This window comes from Rhinichthys klamathensis, unplaced genomic scaffold (genome assembly GCF_029890125.1).
Source record: "Rhinichthys klamathensis goyatoka isolate OS25496 unplaced genomic scaffold, OSU_Roscu_1.1 h1tg000308l_1, whole genome shotgun sequence".
Classification (NCBI taxonomy): domain Eukaryota; kingdom Metazoa; phylum Chordata; class Actinopteri; order Cypriniformes; family Leuciscidae; genus Rhinichthys; species Rhinichthys klamathensis.
The window spans coordinates 205,338-227,868 of NW_026606826.1; the positions used below are offsets into that span (position 1 = coordinate 205,338).

At 38.4% G+C, this 22,531-nt stretch overlaps 1 protein-coding gene across 4 annotated transcripts; it reads right to left on the minus strand.

The window, feature by feature from the left end:
- Window positions 1–1,810: 1,810 nt before the first annotated feature.
- lsr (lipolysis stimulated lipoprotein receptor) lies at window positions 1,811–21,864 on the minus strand. Of its 4 annotated transcripts, none has more exons than XM_056270745.1 (11): window positions 21,524–21,864; window positions 16,496–16,822; window positions 15,067–15,186; window positions 14,357–14,413; window positions 12,407–12,553; window positions 10,665–10,871; window positions 10,514–10,564; window positions 9,957–10,070; window positions 5,760–6,048; window positions 5,210–5,675; window positions 1,811–2,015 (listed from the first exon to the last, which is right to left on the minus strand). In XM_056270745.1, the coding sequence occupies exons 1-11, from the start codon at window positions 21,561–21,563 to the stop codon at window positions 1,980–1,982; spliced, it is 1,854 nt and encodes a 617-aa protein (XP_056126720.1). In that variant the 5' UTR covers window positions 21,564–21,864; the 3' UTR covers window positions 1,811–1,979. The 4 variants fall into 4 exon arrangements, with proteins under 4 accessions (XP_056126720.1, XP_056126719.1, XP_056126723.1 ...); XM_056270744.1 differs by having other exon boundaries at window positions 9,942–10,070; window positions 21,524–21,862; XM_056270748.1 differs by lacking the exon at window positions 14,357–14,413 and having other exon boundaries at window positions 21,524–21,858.
- Between the last annotated feature and the right edge of the window lie 667 nt (window positions 21,865–22,531).

Sequence of the window (22,531 nt, forward strand, 5' to 3'; positions counted from 1 at the left end):
TATTTGTCTATAAACTACTTGCACACAATATAAAATAAAAAATCTGATAAATAAATATTTAATAATAGACAAAAAAAAGTTAAATGAGAAAAATAATAGTAAATTAAATTGTCACTCAAAATAAATTGTGACTTTCCAAATAAACATTTCTTAACCTCACGTATGTGTCGCCTGGCACATCATGTATGGTTGCTGGCTTATAAAGATCAGACTTACCTTATCAGATGGTCTTCACTGTAAACAGGCAGACAGAATGCCGATAAACTCGAGCGATTCCCGTCTCTTTTCCAATTGCATCTCAATCCCTCCCACCCTGCCTCTCTCTCTCTCTCTCTGCCACCCCTCACTATCTGGTGGCATGTGCCACTGACACATGATTGTTATTGTGGTTTTACATTAACACTCTGATTAGTAATGCTTTGATTTCACAAACAGAAAAACATCACTGCAGCAAACCGAATTTCTACAAATGTTACTGCATTTAAAAAAGAAACTGGACACAAACATACCTCAAGTCCTTGCCGTTTTGAATTTCTCCATACATTTTCAACTGGATTTGATTAGTCTTCTCATGTAGTGTTACACTCAACTCTGCAATGTAATTGTTATAGAAAACCGTATATTACTCAGATTCATTTACCAGCTGTCTGAACTGTAGGGGTCACTTGGCCTTTACTGATGCCGTTTCTTCGGATAGAAAGAAGGTGGGTGAGAATTTCCTAAGGAATTGCTGCTTTAAGACACCAGATGGATGAAAGCATTGATGGCTACCTCTCTGCTGTGATCTTGGCAGGCAACCAGCGGTGGATTTCAGAAAGTACGTCTCACAGAGGCAGTTGTTGGTCCTTCTTCTCTATCTGGGTTAGAAAATATGCTTTGTTTTCTGATAAACCCACCAGGCAGAACACAATAACAGTAGAAGCACTTAAAAGCAAGCACTCTCTCATATACATATGTCAGCTTCTAGTCTGTAAAGACAGCAATGTACAGGACCAATGCCATCAGAACAAGCTGCCCAAAACATGAACCTTAACTTTACAGAAACATTTCTAACATTAAATGCATATTTGAATTGCAGACGTACAGATGAAATACCTGTAATTTATGTAAAATACATGTAAATTAATTCTGTATGTCATTCCCTGCTATTATTGTACATGAATAGTAAACTGCCATCTAGTGGGCACAATTCAGAAACACCAAAGAATATAAAAAAAGTATGTCACATTGATCCCTAACAAGACAACAAACCTAAATACAATAGAAAAGCTTTATTGAAAATTGACATTACAAGACTGTACAAAAATAGCAAAATCACAAATGACTGTATGACCAAATCTCAGATTAGAGTAAGTATTAAACATATGTATAAAATAAAAAACACAACATTAAATAATAGCACACACAGGGGTATTTCATAGAGGGTTCTTGAATTTGTAAATGTGCATAAAAAATTTAACAATACATTATATAAATCACCCACTTGCAGAAACCGCATGATGCCTCAAACACAATAGAATTTCAGTCCATACAAATATCATTTCTTTATGTTACATTAATTAAAAATCAATACCTAAAAAACTAAAAGGCTCTATAGTTCATATTTTCTCCGGACACAAATTAACATCTATTAAAACACATTCAAATACAGAAATAGACGTATTTGCACAGTCTGACAGTTTTTGAGCATTTGCTGTTAAAAAATGTTCATGGTAGGAACCAAATCATAAAAATAAAATAAAAATGCTTCGAATCTGCCATTTCATGTTCATAAACGAGGCTACATAACAGTGAAATAATCTAAACTATATGGCTATACAATTATTATCATTAAAAAATCCCATAAAAATACATGATGAATATTAACAAAAATTCTTCTTAGCAATCAACCTAAAACTCATACACACACATAAGTATTGTGAAAGAGCAGAGGAAACACACACACACACACTATTTCCACCTGAGCATTCACTGCCGCGTCACACCACCAGACTCTCTCTGCTCACAGCTCCATTCTGGCCAAAGAAAACACAGCAAAACGTTGTATTATTAAAACTATAATATGACTGAATATTAAAGCATTCATAGTGTCGTCTTCTTCTGAGTTTCACATAACATTGACAAAGAAAAGCTAGAATTTGAAATGGAAAACATTCAGAAAAACAGAAAAATGTTATAATGTTTAGCCAAAGGTGGAAGCGAACCAACAAACTACTATACCAGTGTTACCAGTGTAAAATCCACTATGACCATCTAAAGCAAGCATGACCTTTTGCATTTTTTTCAGGAGAGTCATTGTGTACAGAGTTCAGCAAGTCAGTCAAACTAGTTAACTAAAATACAATTTTGTACATGTACATGCTGTAAATATCCATCTCCATTTTGCCTACTCGTTTATTTCTAGTATCACTGCTCCTCCCTGCTTTTTGAATATCTTATTATTCCATGCCAGGAATATGTATATTCCTTGCATATAGATGCATCACATGAATAGTGCACAACAATGATTGCACTATAAAATAGATTAAAATTTAATTAGGTACCAACAAACCAGCATTATTTTAGTATTACTTATATATTATCCATTTTTTATTTCAGTTTTAGTAATTTTAGTACTTTGGCTAGTCTAATTTTTGTTTAAAGCTTTAAAGTTTAAGTTTTTCCATCTAATATTTATATTTTCTTTTATTTCAAAACAATTTTTAATATGTTTAGTTTTAGTTAACAATAACAGCATTGCAATAAATTGGTATTTCAGCTGGTGCTGACCACTTGCCTTGTTGTAAAGCTATATCTGGTTTTAGTTGGATTTTCAAAAAGCTTTCAGTTTGAAATATCACTGTGAATAAAACAACCAACAATAACCTAAAAAATTGTAATTAAAGAAACGATACATAATTCATACGTTTTAAAGGCACAGTATGTAAGTTTCGCTGCTAGAGGTCGCTTATTCAAAACAATACTTGAATTTGAATACCAATACCTGAACTTGAACTTTGTTACAGTTACGTTTGTTCACTTAAATTCACATTATTTTATCTCATTCTAATGAAACAGCCACGAGTGCTGAATTACTACTTATACAGGTCACTTTATTTGACCAATTAAAATTATGGGGTAATGCAGCACTGTTTTACTTGGTCAAAACAATCCTACTAAAATATCATTAATAAAAGCTGGATTACTTTTGTTGCTAAATGGCATGCAGTTCATTTTAAAATATATTGTATGGTGGAGAAAATACAGTATTACTGTTACTACAAATAAACCAAATAAGACACATACCCGTTTACACCTGGTATTTTAATCAGTCTCTTTTGTCCACTTTCAATCACTTCTGTGCAGATTTCTTGGCGGGGAGGGTCTATGGGTGGGTAAATGTATGGGTTTTAGGGATGCTCCATTCGGTCGGGCACAGATCAGTATCTGCCGATAATCATATTCTATGACTCGATCAGGAGTCACTAAAATAGGCAGATCTCACCAAACGATCGCAAATTGATCACGTCAGAATTTAGCGCCATAGTCATGTCATCACCACTGTGGAGTTATAGCGTGGTCTCAAGAAACAATGTGTGTTTTAATGCTATGCGATATGTGAGAAGGATCTAAATCTGAGGGCAGTCAGTGCACACACCTGGAACACACGCACATAAAGCTGCTTATCATACAGTGTGTGAGTACTTATCTTACTGGGCTTGAACAGTCAAATACACACACATATGTGTCAAAATGTTTCTTCGTAAACAGTCGTTTATGTCTTAAGTGAACGTGTATTTAACATTGTCCACTTGTAATCCGATCGACCAAAACGCATCTTAATACCAGGTGTAAACAGGACCCAACCGTTTTGAGCAATAGAACAATAATTCGTTTTCTGTCAATAAAGGTATCCAATAAGGCTGAGCAATTTTATCGATTCTGCGATATAAATCGATATTTTTTCCCCAAGAAAGTATCGATTTTTAAGCCGCGAGTATCGATACATAAGTCCCATTCAAATCCCCGTGTTGCACTTAGCTCGTCAAGGGGTTGTTTCACATATCGTGTCTTTTGCGCACTCAAGTTCGTTATTTCAAATGTAGGCGCGGGGCAAGCTGCATAATTGAAGCGACGCGCTCATTTTTCCCAGGCGCAGCGAGATGAAAACGCCTCAACTTTTCATAATGCCGCAAGCGCACCGCAGTTCATGAGACAAGAACCAACCATCAGCTTCACCCTTTACGTAACAACATTGAAAGCTCGGTCAACATGAAGGATGGGGGTGCACCCAAACACTACGGGTGTTTTTCTCTTCTCCGTAAATAATTCTTGTAACTTATCAGAGCTACAGCAAGCGTTTTTCGGTGGTGGAAATCTATTAGCTACTAAAACGTCTTTGTTGTGGAGTGGAGAGCGCAGTGCATGGTTGCTTAGCAACGACAGACGCCACAGGAAAATCGGACCGAATTTTACTATTAATAAAATATAAGCTAATGTGCAATGTAAATGTCAGTAATTTATCTTTTTTGACTCATTCTTTTTATAAAAAATGATTTAAAGGCTGAAATATGTGAGGTTTATCTTTTTATAAAACCTTTTTTCTCAAAACTTTATTTGCCCTTTTTAACTCTGCATTGTTAATTGCAATACTGCACTTTATTTACTTTTCAAAGGCTTGTAAGCTACAGTTTGCACTGTTTCAATAAATGGAACTAATTTTCTCAACACATCTTTGATTCACTTTGTCCACCATTTGCAAGCTGTAGAGACTCTGTCCAGTCAGACATATATTGTGTAATTGATGTTTTTAGTTTTCAGTTCAATTAATTCAATCCAAGTAAATTGAACACTCACAAAATGTCACCAAAATCACTCTGTCCCCTTTAAATCTTTCAGAAAATGATGTAAGTGTATCGAATTATATCGAATCGTGTCGTTGGCTGAATATCGTGATATATATCGTATCGTAAGCTGAATATCTAGTATCGTATCGTGAGATTAGTGTATCGCTACAGCCCTAGTATCCAAACAGTTGCTCACCTGCCTAATAAAAACATAATATATTAAAGCATATTTGGTGTTTCCATGGTTTTTACAGAGGTAGGACCAGAAATCGAGGGTGCGGTGGATAAAACGTTTTTTTTTTTTTTTTTTAAAGTATCTTTTTTCAAAAAGTATCTCACGACGTTCAAAAAGTATCTTTTGAACTTTTGAATCTGGCTCTTACCTTTTTTAAGTTGCTCTTTTTGGATGATGGCAAACTGTCACTGTCCTCAGTGTAGGGAGGGGGAGGAGGTGGGAAGTTGCTGTGATTGCCACGGCGATCGGGGTTTCCAGAGGGCGGGGCGAGCGGCAGAGGAGGCGGTCCGCCGTGTGGCCCCCTGTAGCGGTCAGAACGGTCGCTCTCGCTGTCGAGCCTCTCGCGGCTGCGGCCTCTCTGCTGTTCGCCTAACTTCTTCTTTTCCATGGCCTCCTTCAGGAAGCTGTCATCGTACGCGTCCCGGCCTCCGCGGCCACGATCTCGCTCCAGATCCATCAGGTCGTCACGACTACGGCTGCGGCGGCCCTGGAAACCGACCCCACGGAAGGAGTCTCCACGACGAGGACGATTGTCTGGAGAGTAATCACGGCGTCGACGGTCATCGGCGCCACGGTCGTATCCTCGTCCGCTGCTGCTCCACTCGTCATCCGAACTAGACAGAGTAAAGTCATGTTTTAAGAAGGACTGAACGCATTAATTTAGCAGATTAATCGTCAGCAACGATTAATTCACTAACCCTCTTCTGTCGCCCCTGGCCCCACCATCTCGACGAGTGGGTGGATAGTCATCTCGGTCTCGGTAATTGCGGCCAATATCGTCTAAGTGTTCCATGGAGCGGGCGCGTCCTCGATTGTCAGCCCCCTGCCTGTGCTCGTCCCGTCGGATGTGCTGAGACACGCTGCTGATGGTACTCATATTCTCGTCCACATCATCGTACACCGTGGTAAGCTGAGGTGGTCTGGCCCGACCACGATTTCGAGAGTCTGGACCGTCGTGAAGTGAGCTCACCTCGCTCATACCATCCACTGGAGGACAGGTGAGAAAAGCAGAACAAGACCAAAATGTTTTAATAAACAAAACGATTACAAATAAATCATCCCCCAACCTTGGAAAAATGGAGAATCTACAGGAAACATACAGGTCATTCTAAAAAAAAATTAGCATATTGTGATAAAGTTCATTATTTTCCATAATCTAATGATAAAAATTTAACTTTCATATACAGCGGGGGAAATAAGTATTGAACACGTCACCATTTTTCTCAGTAAATATATTTCCAAAGGTGCTACTGACATGAAATTTTCACCAGATGTTGATAACAACCCAATGAATCAGTACATACAAAGAAACCAAAACAAATAAGCTCAGAAATTAAGTTATGTGTAATAATATGAAATGACACAGGGAAAAAGTATTGAACACATGAAGAAAGGGAGGTGCAAAAAGGCATGGAAAGCCAAGACAACAGCTTAAAACTATTAGTAATTAAAAAGCAATCCAACCCCCTGTCCGTGCACATTAATAACAGCTGGTTCAGTCCCAACGGATGGCCTACAAAAAGGTCTCATTGCCAAGGTGTCACACAAGACACATCTCATGATGGGTAAAAGCAAAGAGCTGTCTCAAGACCTTCGCAACCTAATTGTTCCAAAACATAATGATGGCATTGGTTATAGGCACCATTCTAAGCTTCTGAATGTTCCAGTGAGCGCTGTTGGGGCCATAATACGGAAGTGGAAAGACAATCATTTCACCATAAATTTGCCTCAACCACTGCTCCTCGCAAGATTTCAGATAGAGGAGTGAAAAGAATAATCAGAAGAGTTGTCCAAGAGCTAACACCAAGGTGTATGGCGTTTTTAGGGTAATGTGCAGTGCCATTTCTCCTCCAAACATGGTGTGTATTATGGCATCCAAACAATTCAATTTTGCTCTCATGTGACCACACTAAATTCTCCCAGTATTTCCCTGGCTTTTCCAAATGTTGTGCAGCAAACTTTAAACGAGCTTCAACATGCTTTTTTTCTTCAGTAATGGAGTCTTGCGTGGTGAGCGTGCATACGGGCCATGGTGGTGGAGTGCATTACTTACTGTTTTCTTTGAGAACACAGTACCTGCTATCTGCAGGTCTTTTTGAAGCTCTCCACAAGTGATCCTTAGCTCTTGGACAACTCTTCTGATTATTCTTTTAACTCCTCTATCAGAAATCTTGCGAGGAGCAGTGGTTGAGGCAAATTTATGGTGAAATGATTGTCTTTCCACTTCCGTATTATGGCCCCAACAGCGCTCACTGGAACATTCAGAAGCTTAGAATGGTGCCTATAACCAATGCCATCATTATGTGTTGGAACAATTAGGTTGCGAAGGTCTTGAGACAGCTCTTTGCTTTTACCCATCATGAGATGTGTCTTGTGTGACACCTTGGCAATGAGACCTTTTTGTAGGCCATCCGTTGGGACTGAACCAGCTGTTATTAATGTGCACGGACAGGGGGTTGGATTGCTTTTTAATTACTAATAGTTTTAAGCTGTTGTCTTGGCTTTCCATGCCTTTTTGCACCTCCCTTTCTTCATGTGTTCAATACTTTTTCCCTGTGTCATTTCACATTATTACACATAACTTAATTTCTGAGCTTATTTGTTTTGGTTTCTTTGTATGTACTGATTCATTGTGTTGTTATCAACATCTGGTGAAAATTTCATGTCAGTAGCACCTTTGGAAATATATTTACTGAGAAAAATAGTGACGTGTTCAATACTTATTTCCCCCGCTGTATTTTAGATTCATTGCACACCAACTGAAATATTTCAGGTCTTTTATTGTTTTAATACTGATGATTTTGGCATACAGCTCATGAAAACCCAAAATTCCTGTCTCAAAAAATTAGCATATCATGAAAAGGTTCTCTAAACGAGCTATTAACCTAATCATCTGAATCAACTAATTAACTCTAAAAACCTCAAAAGATTCCTGAGGCTTTTAAAAACTCCCAGCCTGTTTCATTACTCAAAACCGCAATCATGGGTAAGACTGCCGACCTGACTGCTGTCCAGAAGGCCATCATTGACACCCTCAAGCAAGAGGGTAAGACACAGAAAGAAATTTCTGAACAAATAGGCTGTTCCCAGAGTGCTGTATCAAGGCACCTCAGTGGGAAGTCTGTGGGAAGGAAAAAGTGTGGCAAAAAACGCTGCACAACGAGAAGAGGTGACCGGACCCTGAGGAAGATTGTGGAGAAGGACCGATTCCAGACCTTGGGGCACCTGCGGAAGCAGTGGACTGAGTCTGGAGTAGAAACATCCAGAGCCACCGTGCACAGGCGTGTGCAGGAAATGGACTACAGGTGCCGCATTCCCCAGGTCAAGCCACTTTTGAACCAGAAACAGCGGCAGAAGCGCCTGACCTGGGCTACAGAGAAGCAGCACTGGACTGTTGCTCAGTTTTGCATGTCATTCGGAAATCAAGGTGCCAGAGTCTGGAGGAAGACTGGGGAGAAGGAAATGCCAAAATGCCTAAAGTCCAGTGTCAAGTACCCACAGTCAGTGATGGTCTGGGGTGCCATGTCAGCTGCTGGTGTTGGTGCACTGTTTTACCAAGGGCAGGGTCAATGCAGCTAGCTATCAGGAGATTTTGGAGCACTTCATGCTTCCATCTGCTGAAAAGCTTTATGGAGATGAAGATTTCATTTTTCAGGACGACCTGGCACCTGCTCACAGTGCCAAAACCACTAGTAATTGGTTTACTGACCATGGTATTACTGTGCTCAATTGGCCTGCCAACTCTCCTGACCTGAACCCCATAGAGAATCTGTGGGATATTGTGAAGAGAAAGTTGAGAGACGCAAGACCCAACACTCTGGATGAGCTTAAGGCCGCTATCGAAGCATTCTGGGCCTCCATAACACCTCAGCAGTGCCACAGGCTGATTGCCTCCATCCCACGCCGCATTGAAGCAGTCATTTCTGCAAAAGGATTCCCGACCAAGTATTGATTGCATAACTGAACATAATTATTTGAAGGTTGACTTTTTTTTTTGTATTAAAAACACTTCTTTTATTGGTCGGATGAAATATGCTAATTTTTTAAGACAGGAATTTTGGGTTTTCATGAGCTGTATGCCAAAATCATCAGTATTAAAACAATAAAAGACCTGAAATATGTCAGTTGGTGTGCAATGATTCTAAAATATATGAAAGTTTAATTTTTATCATTACATTATGGAAAATAATGAACTTTATCACAATATGCTAATTTTTTGAGAAGGACCTGTAGTTGAAACCAAATATGTTTCCTTTAGATTGCCTGTAGATCCTTGGCCAACTGTAGTGGGAAGAACAAATGATCAACTAATTAGATTTATTAATGTAAAAAACTTTCACACACACAAGTAGGACATGTTTGTGAATCCCTAACCCTGTCAAAAATTGGTTGATTTGAATGTTGTTCATGGACCATCAGAGGATCTTGACCCAGGAACATGTCCTACTTCATTTTAAAGCGGCTATATGTACGAATTTCCATGTATTAATCCCTTTTTTATTGCCATGTGTCAACAGCTTGTAAAGAAACTTTAAAAAAAGAGACCTTCCCCGACTTTCTAGATTGTCTTTGAAAGCCTGTAAACTGATTTAAGGTTTTTGTTAGGAAAATGAAATTGATGTGACATTTACTCAGACTCCTGAGAGCCTCTCTTCCATTCTCTGACACATGAAATGAATGCTTATACAATGTTCTGGATGATGCTAAGCAAAGAACGAAAATGAATACTAATCAACTTTGTGTTCACTTCCAATCTCTTGTACGGCCACCGGTGTCACTAATAACAAGGGTTTCTGAATTTTACATATAGCCCCTTTAAGCACCACTTTGTTATAACCCAACCCTCAGAGTGAAAGATAGTGCCCATCTCCAGAACTCACGACGACTGTATTTGCCTGGAGTGTTCCCTGGGCGACTGGGGTCAAGGTTGGCCAGTTCTCGCTCCATATAGTAAAGCACCCGTGTTGGGTTTCCATCTTGGTCGGCCTGAACACGGTATCCACTACGGTCTGAAAAACAATACCAACATTAGATTTAAATCAACCAACATTTAGGCTTAAAATCACTTACAAATAAAGATCAGGGGTGCCCAATCCTATTCCTGGAGATCTGCCTTTCTCCAAAGTTCAGCTCTAAACCCTGATCAAACACAAGTTAACCAGCTAATTAAGATCAACAGAAGCACTTCATAACTACAGACAGTTGTGTTGGAGCAGGGCTGGATCTGAACTCTGCAGTTAGGTAAGTCTCCAGGAAAAGAATTGGGCACCCCTGATTTAGATGGATTAATAAATGAGTAGGAAAAACTACTAGACAATAAATAAATTGCGAATTGATTACATATGCTCAGCAAAGTATTTTAATAATTAAAAAAAAGAATATTTTAATAAAAAAATATAATATAATATAAAACATAAGTCAAACACTGATATAGTAAAGATCTCTCGCGTACTTCCTCCACCATCGTGGTCTTGCAGCAACGGCACTTGAGATCCTTGGCCAACTGTAGTGGGAAGAACAAATGATCAACTAATTAGATTTATTCATGTAAAAAACTATTTTGTTAAACTGCAGTTTTTAGGGCAATGAGAGGACGAGTTTACCTGAGCTGGCCCCGTCGTAGTCTCTGCCGTAGCCATTGGAGGGAGGACCCATCGCCATAGTGTGGCCCATCGGCATAGGGAGCATGGGCATGCCATGTGCACCTCCGCCAACTCCATAAGCTGGCTGTCCGTACATGCTTGGGGCATAGACGGTGGGTGCGTACTGACTGGGGACACCAGACTTAGCCATTTTACCAGCCTCGTATACTGCAAACATTTTTAAATTTAGTGCAAGTTATTATTTAAAACAAAAATGCAATAAAATGTGTGTTAACGCAAATATTCATGCATGCATATGTTTACAATTGTGTAACAGGCTCAGGCCTGTTGCCATGTTTTTTTCGTATTGAGTGTACTACACACCACCAGAGGCGCTACTCTAGGGGTACTCTAGTAGATGGTATATACCCAAGTGGGTAGTAGAGCAGGTAAGATTTGTTGGACAGAGGAAGCATGGCTTACCTGCTGTCTTAACACAAACCACTTTTTTTTTTTTTTTTTTTTTACCTATTTTCTGGTGTGGTTTTTGTATTGGTTTATAATCATTATCATTGCACATGCTTTTTCTGTGTTATTTAAGACTGTTTATTAACTGGCTTCACTGCTAATGTTAAGTTGATGTCTTCTGTTGTAGAAGGACTCTTTATTGCTACTCTCATTTATATGGCTTCTATTCATTGCTTGAAGATCAAAAGAGAATTTTCATTTATGAAATGTGTCTTTATTCACCTTGTGGATCTCTTGGATCTCAGGCACAAGGATTGTAAACATGTAGCTTTGCTTTTTGGGATTACCTGCACATTGGATTTATTTATTTTTGATTGGAATTATTCTATGTCCAAGACCACCATCTCCATCTTCACCAGACTGTGTTTCGCACCCATGGACTATATCAGATAAGGCTTTCAGGTTCATTTTAATTCATGTATTGTTGTTACACCGAATTGAAAGTGTTGTTACAGTCTTTCTTTCTTGTATGCCCATTGTTGGTTTATTATAGGTTTTTTTTTTGTCTGTTTGTTTGTTTATATAAAATAGCAAAACACATTTTTATTGCCTGACTGTGTCATGTGAATTATGCCTGGTTTTGTTTATGTCTATGTAAAAAGAAGCTGGTGGTTCCCTTCCTAAAAATTTAGACTTAAAGTAGTCTTAAACTTAAAGTGGTTGAGGCAGTTATAATTGATCTGATTAATTCATCAGCATATCAAGTAATTAATTAGATTATTTATTTTCAATCTACTGACAGCACTAATAAAAAAACAATTCACACAAAGGGGAATTTTGAACACTTTTCTTTAACACATTTTCCACTCCCAGGGTTACTATATTTAACTAAAAGTAAAACATAAAAACATTTGTTAAGCTTATATAAAAGATTAAAACTAACCGAGATAAGTTTTATGTGGAAGTAAAAAGAAACTAAAGCTAAAATAAAGCTAAAATATATATAAAATAAACAATTTATAAAATATAATAATACCTAAATATATATATATTAAAAAGAAAGTAAAATAAAAGGCATAGATGACTAAAAATGTTATATAATATAAATATAAATGCTAAATCAAACTATTTAACTATAATAGTATATAAATAATACAAAAATAACACTGACCACTTCATCATTTTTACTGTCTTTTCATTCAGTTTGATTTACTTTCATCTTCCTAAATGAGGAACAGGCCCATTTGTGGCTAAGAGGGGAAGGGGAAGTGGAAGTGAAGGAGGTGTGGACTCACAGGCGCGGGGACAGCAGCAGCGCTCCGGGCAGCAGGGGCATCTGACGTAACAGCAGCAGGTGTGAGGGCAACACTGACACCAGCAGATACCGATCAGGAGCAACAACAACAAGAAGCCCAGGACCACCAACACCACTAACAACCAGTCTGGAGAACAACAAGAGAGACAAATTGCTTGCTTCAGATACTAAACAGAGGACTCAGGGAATTAAACAGAAAAGACTGAAGAGATGCGCGTGTAAAAGCAATATTGGTTTAATTTTCATTTCTGAAGACTGCTCAGAAGACAAAATTGGGATATAATTGGATTATATATAGTTTTACACACACTTTTATTTTGGCATGTCATGAGATGCTTTTATCTTCGTGTGTGCACATGTCTGTCAGTTCTTGCTGCTGGCAAGCAAAAAAAAATAAAAAAAAGAGAGAGAAGTATTTGACGCACATAAAGAAAAACCAGCCGGACAGGTTTTGCTTCACAATACTCTGCCAGGGCTTGATTCCAGCATGCACCATAACAACATCCTACATGCACAGACACAACATGACTCATGTGCAGACGCAGATCTTAGAAACTATTCCACAATCTGACAGAGAAAACCACCAAATTAAAGAGCCTTATGCAAATCTAAGGTGGCAGTAATGTACAGTCAGTCATCTAACTGTAAATCACCCCACTTATTCCATAGCTACTTACCAAATAAATAAATGAATGGATGTTTAATATTGTTTTACTGAAATTGGTTTATTACTTGAGAAGAGGTTGAGTGATAAGACAGAATGCTGCCAATCAGAATCAAGTATTCAAATAAAAGACGCATAATAATTAATTAGCAATTGACCTCAGTCAGAGTAGACAACATACTAAAAGGTACACTATGTAACTTTTATCAATACATCAATCCTTCTTCCAAAATGTGTTTTTGTCTTACTCTGATTTACTATAGTAAGCCTATTATAAATGTTTATATATTAAACCTGTCGGGATGGTTTTCCACAAATAGAGAAAAGTTGCTGCGGCTGCTTTGAGGTGTGTATGGTGTGTGAGTGTCAGAGGTTAGTTGTTACAACGAGTGAGAAAGATTGACACAGAGCCGCTAAACTCTCTGGGGAATCACCCGTTTTAAATAAATACAGAACAGAGGAGAGTCTGCTGGCAAAAAGAGAACGTGACAGAGCTTGTAATAAAACTAGAATCAACATTGGTTTGGCTTTTCGGAGATGGCGAGAACTGAGGGTTTGAAATGTTGTCAAAGTGATGCGGAGATGGCGTTTTTATTACTCAACAGGTGAGTAATGCATTTTATTGAACAGATTTTTCGCCATATGTAGCTCTCTAACAGAGTTTATTGTAAAGCATAATCTATTGTGAAGGGTCATTCATTATGGTTGTAGAGCTGTGCTGGAATTTATTTTCAAGGAAGTATCGTGTCTATTAATGGGTAAAGCTACAGTAATGTCTTCAGCTAGTCAGCTTGACAACCTTTCTATCTAAGCTGGTTATATCTCTTAAGCCTAGTTGTGAAGGTTTTGTGAGCAGTAGGATAACCATATTCATTACGCAGAGGCAAAGCACAACCAAAACAATGTTTTTCTGCAAAATGCATGCAATGTTTTTTTTGTTTTTTTACCGTTAGAAGGCCAAAAGTTACATAGTGTCCCTTTAATCTCACAAATAAAAACAAGGCTGTGGATTCATTTAACATACATGTTGTACTATATCGTAAAATCTAATTTTTATGTTTTAGAGGCTGGACACCATTTAAGGACACAGTGACACACATTGAACACACAGTCCTTCTGTCCCTCAAAATCTTGTTTATGCATCAAATTCTACTCCAAGATCTATAGTTTTAGTCTAGTATAGTTTTAGACCTGGCTGTGGCTGGTGAAGGATTCAAGTACAGCTCCAAACTTAACCAGACCTCTAGAGAAAAGCACTTATTCTACCTTCCATGATCAGTAAATCAATGCCAGGCAGCAGGTCTGTAGTATTTGACTTTCTCTCTGTGAAAGAAAGACAAAGCCATAATTACTGAAAAAGGCCTTTCGGCATCGGCCCAAGGAGAAAAATAGCCTTTAAGTGAATAAAATTACTACTACTGTTATTAGTCTAATTACTAATATTAGTATTTATCAATATATAATTGTTTTCTATAACAGAAATACCCTTGAATCCTTCACAAGCAAACCGTGACCTTCCAGGTGGAAATTAATGAAAAGGTAAGTAACACTTTAGTTTAGGGTCCAATTCTCACTATTAACTAGGCGCTTATCAACATGCATATTACTAGGATATTGGCTGTTTATTAGCATTTATAAAGCACATATTAATGCCTTATTCTGCATCCCTTAATCCTACCTAATACCTAAATTTAACAACTACTTTACTAACTATTGGACCCTAATCTAAACTGTGACCATTGAAAATAATAATTTTTAATAATAAAAATACAAACAAATAGTAAATGAAAAAACGCAAACAACTTCTAAGATATCATCTAACACAGCCCTAATTCCTCACATGCACAAAAATAAAACAAACAAAACAGAGTTTGAAAGAACGAACAAGTGTGCAATGCATGCGTTTAAAATCACACATGATGAAATGTTTGGGTGTCTATCAGTCTGAGATTGTTTGTCAGAAGGTAAACACTTACCAAGCACAATGAGCTCTGTAAAACACTCGCCATTCCCTGAAAGGTCCTGGGCTGAGCCGACTGTACAGACATACACACCGCTGTCTCCCCAAGCAGTCTGAGCAAAGTTAAGATCTGCATCTATATATATAAAAATAAAAGTAAGTATAGGTTTCAGAGGTGCTTAAATCATATCATAAATGTACATATTGAAATCTTAGCAGATACAATTTAGCCAGGCTAAACTTGGCACATTGTTAGTGAAAATAATGAAAAAATAATAAAATGCATATAAATAATAAACAATATATACGTATATATATTACAAAAATACCACGCTCATGTACACGTACTCATTAAAACGCTCTCAAACCAACTACACAGCTTGTTGTGTTTCCGTCCAAACAAAGAGAAACAGACAACACAGCAAACATAAAGCACAATGGAGATATCAGAGAAGGATGTCTATGAAGTAAATATATCTAATTAACAGAATATTAAACAAATTAAATATTCACGGCACGCTATAGCTGCTGTGCGCGAGCTGATAAGGGAAACATGCAGAGTGGATTGAGTGCGCAACGGCACAGATGCGCAAGCTTGTTGATTCTATCCCTTTTTCACAGATGTCACTGGAAAGTTTGGAGTGCAGTCAGATATGGCAAATTGGTAACAGCAAAGAAAGTAAAATAAGGACCATATTACTAACATTAACTGACGTTGCATGCTTTTGATTGCTGATCTTGATTACTCGGCAGCACACATGCATCATTTGGATTAAAACTAAATCATGTGCAAGTAAAAACATGAACGTTACGTGAATTATGTACAATGAGTGATTCCCTACATTACTACAGGAAGGCGGTAGAGTAATCGCATGACATTTTCAAGACGTTTTCTGTGCGCAAACATCCCAGAAAACTGCCTCTCAGAAAGCGCACGAACAGCCTATTAAATTAAGTCCGCTATCATGTCTTCTTGCACTTGAATGGACAAATTCACACATATATGTCAAAATGCCCATATAGAAAAGTATTGAAAGTATAAGAAACTTTTGTAACTGTAATTTTATATTTATATTTTATGTAACTTTATTTTATACAGTGAAGACTATTAGTGTTATTTTACATTTGATTCCTTTATAAAAAAAATGTACCTGAAAATTGACGTTTCACTGGTATCTAAAAATTGTAACCACTGGCCAAACCAAACAAGTAGAAAAAAAAATCCTTAGCATTGCTCCCTGCTGAAGCAGCTCTAAATATTCACTGTGGTATTAAATTAGTTAAAATATGATAGACTAATATCAACAACAGTGAAATTAACAGTAGCTCCAACAATACATTTTAACAGGCATAATTAGCGTGAAAATAATGAAGGAAATATCTAGTTGCTAGGGCAACTAATTTGATTCATATTCTTTTAGTTTCTCTGCCCAAAGATGACTTACTATTGGTGATGCTGATCTGACGACCCTGGTACTCTTTCGCAAGTGTGACCGCCGTTTGTTTCGAAGCCACTATGCGAACGGTCCTGGCACTGTCTGCACACTCTATGTTGGGGTTGTAGTTTGGGTTGGACTGAGCGATGGCATTATCAGCACTGCTGGGGTTTAGAGCAGCTTGGATCGGGTCTCTGCAGTAGGACTTGTACTTCCAGGTGATCAGTGGAGGGGATGTAGCCGTGGTACTGTAATCACAGCTGAGTGTGACCGGCTGGAATAATATGACCACATAGCGTGGCTTATTGCAGATCACATTGATAGCTGTGGTGAAGCCTGTGGGAGAAGAGACACATTTGAATATAAGTGTTTCCACAAATAGATGAAACAGGGAGGTTTAAGACATTCCCATGAACTTGGACAGGAATTAAGAATATAGATCAAATACCATACAAATTAAAAAAAGGAAAGGATTGAAAGTCCTTTAGGCAATAACAAAGACTCAAGCTATTTCAAAAGTCAGCACAGTACATTAAAAGAGCCTCTCTTAATAAAAGCTTTAAGACAAAGACTTTCTGTAAAAAAAGGAAACAACAGATTATAACAATCCAGGTAAACCACATAAAAATGACTGTGAATGTGTCGATGAAGATGCAAATCTTTAATCTGTTCAAATAATAAAGTGACTTTTCTTAGGCTTAGATTTATTGGAAATGTTTTGAATGCACAGAAAGCAAGTGATCCTCTTGAAAAATAACTTTCAATCACATAAAGCAGGGGTGTCCAAACTCTGTCCTGGAGGGCCACTGTCCTGCAGAGTTTAGCTCCAACTTACTTAAAACACCGGCTAGAATATATAGTTTATGCTAAACTCTTGCAGGACAGTGGCCCTCCAAAAATTTACAGATTGAATTTAGGCTTGTATTCATAAGCATTCATCAACTCACACATCAGTTTTGGTAAATGGAAGCGGCATTGGTAAACGGCATTCTCGCTTGATGTGCGAGAATCAATGAGGCTTATTCTTTTGTGTTATGCAGCACATTTGAGCTTCAGCAAGAACCAATGAGGTTCATTTTTGTGTTACGCAGCACGTTTGAGCTTCAGCAAGAACCAATGAGGTTCATTCTCGTGTTACGCAGCACGTTTGAGCTTCAGCAAGAACCAATGAGGTTCATTTTCGTGTTACGCAGCACGTTTGAGCTTCTGCAAGAACCAATGAGGTTCATTTTCGTGTTACGCAGCACGTTTGAGCTTCAGCAAGAACCAATGAGGTTCATTTTCGTGTTACGCAGCACGTTTGAGCTTCAGCAAGAACCAATGAGGTTCATTCTCGTGTTACGCATCACGTTTGAGCTTCAGCAAGAACCAATGAGGCTCATTCTCGTGTTACGCAGCACGTTTGAGCTTCAGCAAGAACCAATGAGGTTCATTCTCGTGTTACGCAGCACGTTTGAGCTTCAGCAAGAACCAATGAGGTTCATTTTCGTGTTACGCAGCACGTTTGAGCTTCTGCAAGAACCAATGAGGTTCATTTTCGTGTTACGCAGCACGTTTGAGCTTCAGCAAGAACCAATGAGGCTCATTCTCGTGTTACGCAGCACGTTTGAGCTTCAGCAAGAACCAATGAGACTCATTCTCGTGTTACGCAGCACGTTTGAGCTTCAGCAAGAACCAATGAGGTTCATTTTCGTGTTACGCAGCACGTTTGAGCTTCAGCAAGAACCAATGAGACTCATTCTCGTGTTACGCAGCACGTTTGAGCTTCTGCAAGAACCAATGAGGTTCATTTTCGTGTTACGCAGCACGTTTGAGCTTCAGCAAGAACCAATGAGGTTCATTCTCGTGTTACGCATCACGTTTGAGCTTCAGCAAGAACCAATGAGGTTCATTTTCGTGTTACGCAGCACGTTTGAGCTTCAGCAAGAACCAATGAGGTTCATTTTCGTGTTACGCAGCACGTTTGAGCTTCAGCAAGAACCAATGAGGCTCATTCTCGTGTTACGCAGCACGTTTGAGCTTCAGCAAGAACCAATGAGGCTCATTCTCGTGTTACGCAGCACGTTTGAGCTTCAGCAAGAACCAATGAGGCTCATTCTCGTGTTACGCAGCACGTTTGAGCTTCAGCAAGAACCAATGAGGCTCATTCTCGTGTTACGCAGCACGTTTGAGCTTCAGCAAGAACCAATGAGGCTCATTCTCGTGTTACGCAGCACGTTTGAGCTTCAGCAAGAACCAATGAGGTTCATTCTCGTGTCTGCAGCAAGAACCAATGAGGCTCATTCTTTCATGTAATGCAGCACGTTTGAGCTTCAGCAAGAACCAATGAGGCTCATTCTCATGTTACGCAGCACGTTTGAGCTTCAGCAAGAACCAATGAGGTTCATTTTCGTGTTACGCAGCACGTTTGAGCTTCAGCAAGAACCAATGAGGTTCATTCTCGTGTTACGCATCACGTTTGAGCTTCAGCAAGAACCAATGAGGTTCATTCTCGTGTTACGCAGCACGTTTGAGCTTCAGCAAGAACCAATGAGGCTCATTCTCGTGTTACGCAGCACGTTTGAGCTTCTGCAAGAACCAATGAGGCTCATTCTCGTGTTACGCAGCACGTTTGAGCTTCTGCAAGAACCAATGAGGTTCATTCTCATGTTACGCAGCACGTTTGAGCTTCAGCAAGAACCAATGAGGCTCATTCTCGTGTTACGCAGCACGTTTGAGCTTCAGCAAGAACCAATGAGGTTTATTCTCGTGTTACGCAGCACGTTTGAGCTTCAGCAAGAACCAATGAGGCTCATTCTCATGTTACGCAGCACGTTTGAGCTTCAGCAAGAACCAATGAGGCTCATTCTCGTGTTACGCAGCACGTTTGAGCTTCAGCAAGAACCAATGAGGTTCATTCTCATGTTACGCAGCACGTTTGAGCTTCAGCAAGAACCAATGAGGTTCATTCTCGTGTCTGCAGCAAGAACCAATGAGGCTCATTCTTTCATGTAATGCAGCATGTTTGAGCTTCAGCAAGAACCAATGAGGCTCATTCTCATGTTACGCAGCACGTTTGAGCTTCAGCAAGAACCAATGAGGCTCATTCTCATGTTACGCAGCACGTTTGAGCTTCAGCAAGAACCAATGAGGCTCATTCTCGTGTTACGCAGCACGTTTGAGCTTCAGCAAGAACCAATGAGGCTCATTCTCGTGTTACGCAGCACGTTTGAGCTTCAGCAAGAACCAATGAGGTTCATTCTCGTGTCTGCAGCAAGAACCAATGAGGCTCATTCTTTCATGTAATGCAGCATGTTTGAGCTTCAGCAAGAACCAATGAGGCTCATTCTCATGTTACGCAGCACGTTTGAGCTTCAGCAAGAACCAATGAGGCTCATTCTCATGTTACGCAGCACGTTTGAGCTTCAGCAAGAACCAATGAGGCTCATTCTCGTGTTACGCAGCACGTTTGAGCTTCAGCAAGAACCAATGAGGCTCATTCTCGTGTTACGCAGCACGTTTGAGCTTCAGCAAGAACCAATGAGGCTCATTCTTGTGTGTTACGCAGCTTTCGTGTTACCAGCACGTTTGAGTTTCCGCAAGGGGTTTGTTCTCGCGAGTGAATCAAGTTAATTTGAGCTTCTGTTTGTTTGCTGATCAATGTTTATATGTGAATAAAAGCCTAGATTAAATAATTTTGTTCATTATATAAAGCGATTGAGTCTCTTCAAAAAAAATTGGACTAAACCCCTCTATTCATATGGATTCGTTTTACAATGTCAGTTACGTAGCTGTCAGTGGAGGGGCAAAAATATTTCAGATTTCATCAAAAAATATCTTAATTTGTGTTCTGAAGAAGAACAAAAGTCTTACGGGTTTGGAACAACAGGAGGGTGAGTAATTAATGAAGAATTTTTATTTTTGGTGAACTATTAAATCCTATTAAAACTATAAAAAAAATGAACATGATATTAGCAGTGTTTAAATCAGAGCATTATTCTAGTCAAATTCAGGAGATAGGTTGTATTGTAATATTTATTAGCCCTGAATTTGCAACAAATGTTCAAAGCAATGGTCAAAGTAATATCTTTTGTATTTTTGGGTTAAAACTACAAACAACATTTGATACATTTTATTGGTGGCTTCCTAAAAACACTTTTAAGGAAAAAGAATATCTCGTCACACTTGACTCTCTGAGGGTTAAGGTTATTATTCCTACACATAATATGTAAACATTCCTACACATAATATGTAAACAAACAATGTGACATTGATTCCATGCTTCATTATTATGCATATTCCTGTTGTTAGTCCTAATCTGATAGTTCTAAAATAAAGAAAACCCCCACACAGCTCAAAGAACAATAGCCTTTCACAAAAGCTATAATTAAACAGTCTTTTCATGCACAACTGTTTAATGATACAGATGACAGATGCATTTACTCCAAAAAGACTCCAAAAGACCATTTTACGCAATCTTTGGGATTACTAAAAAAGGGTAAACAAACTTTTCACATAGGTGACATCACATTGTGACATCAGGCTCTGGGTTAAATATGGTTTTAGAAAGATTATCAGAGGATGTGACTCATGTGTCTGAACGAAACTATTTCAGTGTGAAGGGGACATGACCACCTCCTCCCACACAATCTACATTACTCATTCCCTAAACAACAAACACTTAAGAAAATACAAAAAAGACGAAGTGAAACCGTTGCACAATAACTAAGTTACCTGGTCTTTTTCAAAATGGATGTACATTTGTACTAATATCTGATAAATCGATTTCCATTAGTAAGATAGTAATTATCTGATTAAAAATTGGGAAGGATAAATATGCAATGATTATCATAGCATTTGGCCACTTATTTTAGTTAATTATAAGACAAAACAAGTAACTACGAATAGGTCCATATGCCCGTCATGAGATCTAGTGCTGTAAACTCAAATCTGATAATCTATTGATATTTTCCAATACAAATCTACAAAAAAGTGAAAACAGTAGCAGCTAAACCATAAACTGTCACAGCTTTGGTGAAGAAGAAATAACGCACTTACCTGTGAACAAGAAGAGGGTAAAGATTATACCCTGCCACATATTATCTCAAGATCTTTTAAAACACACCCAACATTAAATTCCCCAAAAGTAGGTAAAGAAAGTCCGAGTAGGCCTATGTGTCGTTAATGCAGCAGTATTTGTCTCAGACAGGTGCGTCCTCCATTTCCTCGTGCAGCGAGGTATGAAAGTGTAACCCGAAACTCAGGTGAGATCGGCGGGCCACTGCAAACACAATACGCGTACAGTCATAGGTGCCCAAAAAAGAACAATAGTTTGCCTGTTTAAAAATAAGGACTCTTATACATTTCTTTTGCTTCTTAAACAATCGGACATAATATTGAAGAACAGTATTTCGTGACTGCAGATCCAGTTTGACGAGAATAACCCAAAACGTTTAATAATACAACGCCCTGTAATCCACCTTTGATGAGAGAAATGGTTTAGTCCACTGGCAATCTATGAAGGCCGAGTTAATGATCGCCCGGAAGATTTTGGTTAACCTCGAACGGGCTCGAACTATTTTCATACTTCGCATATATTTTTCAACAAGATTCTCAAATCTAATTAAACATTCACTGGTAACTAACGTTATTTTGAACGTGTTGGTAAAACACAGAATAAATAATTCGTTATGTTTCTAGGATAAACGTTGATCCTCTGCGGTTTCCTGATCACACGACACGTTTTGTTTGTTTGTTTGTTTGTTTGTTTGTTTGTTTTTTAATTAATTAAAATATAATTTACATAGCCTAGAGTAGCATGTATATAGGCATACATGTCAGGAGTGGAAGAAAAAAGAAAAAGAAAGATATTTTACAGAAAAAAACGTGTAGCATACCACATAGTTCTCATTGCTTTGTAGTTTTTACTTTTGGATATTGTTTCTAAATAGGCTATATTTAACATCAGTTTTAAATTGTTCAAAATTTCACATTTTTTCATTCCATTTGACTTCATGAATAGGCCTATTAACGGGCAATTATAATAATGAGATCAAATAAACAAAA

Bases quoted from the DNA above. Each gene is read 5' to 3' on its own strand.
- lsr (XM_056270744.1), bottom strand. From the start codon at position 21,563: ATGTGGCAGGGTATAATCTTTACCCTCTTCTTGTTCACAG. The intron at 15,187-16,495 runs GTAAGTCATCTT...TTATATATATAG, and splicing joins TCAGATCAGCATCACCAATA to ATGCAGATCTTAACTTTGCT. The intron at 14,414-15,066 runs GTAAGTGTTTAC...TTTCTTTCACAG, and splicing joins TACAGAGCTCATTGTGCTTG to AGAGAAAGTCAAATACTACA.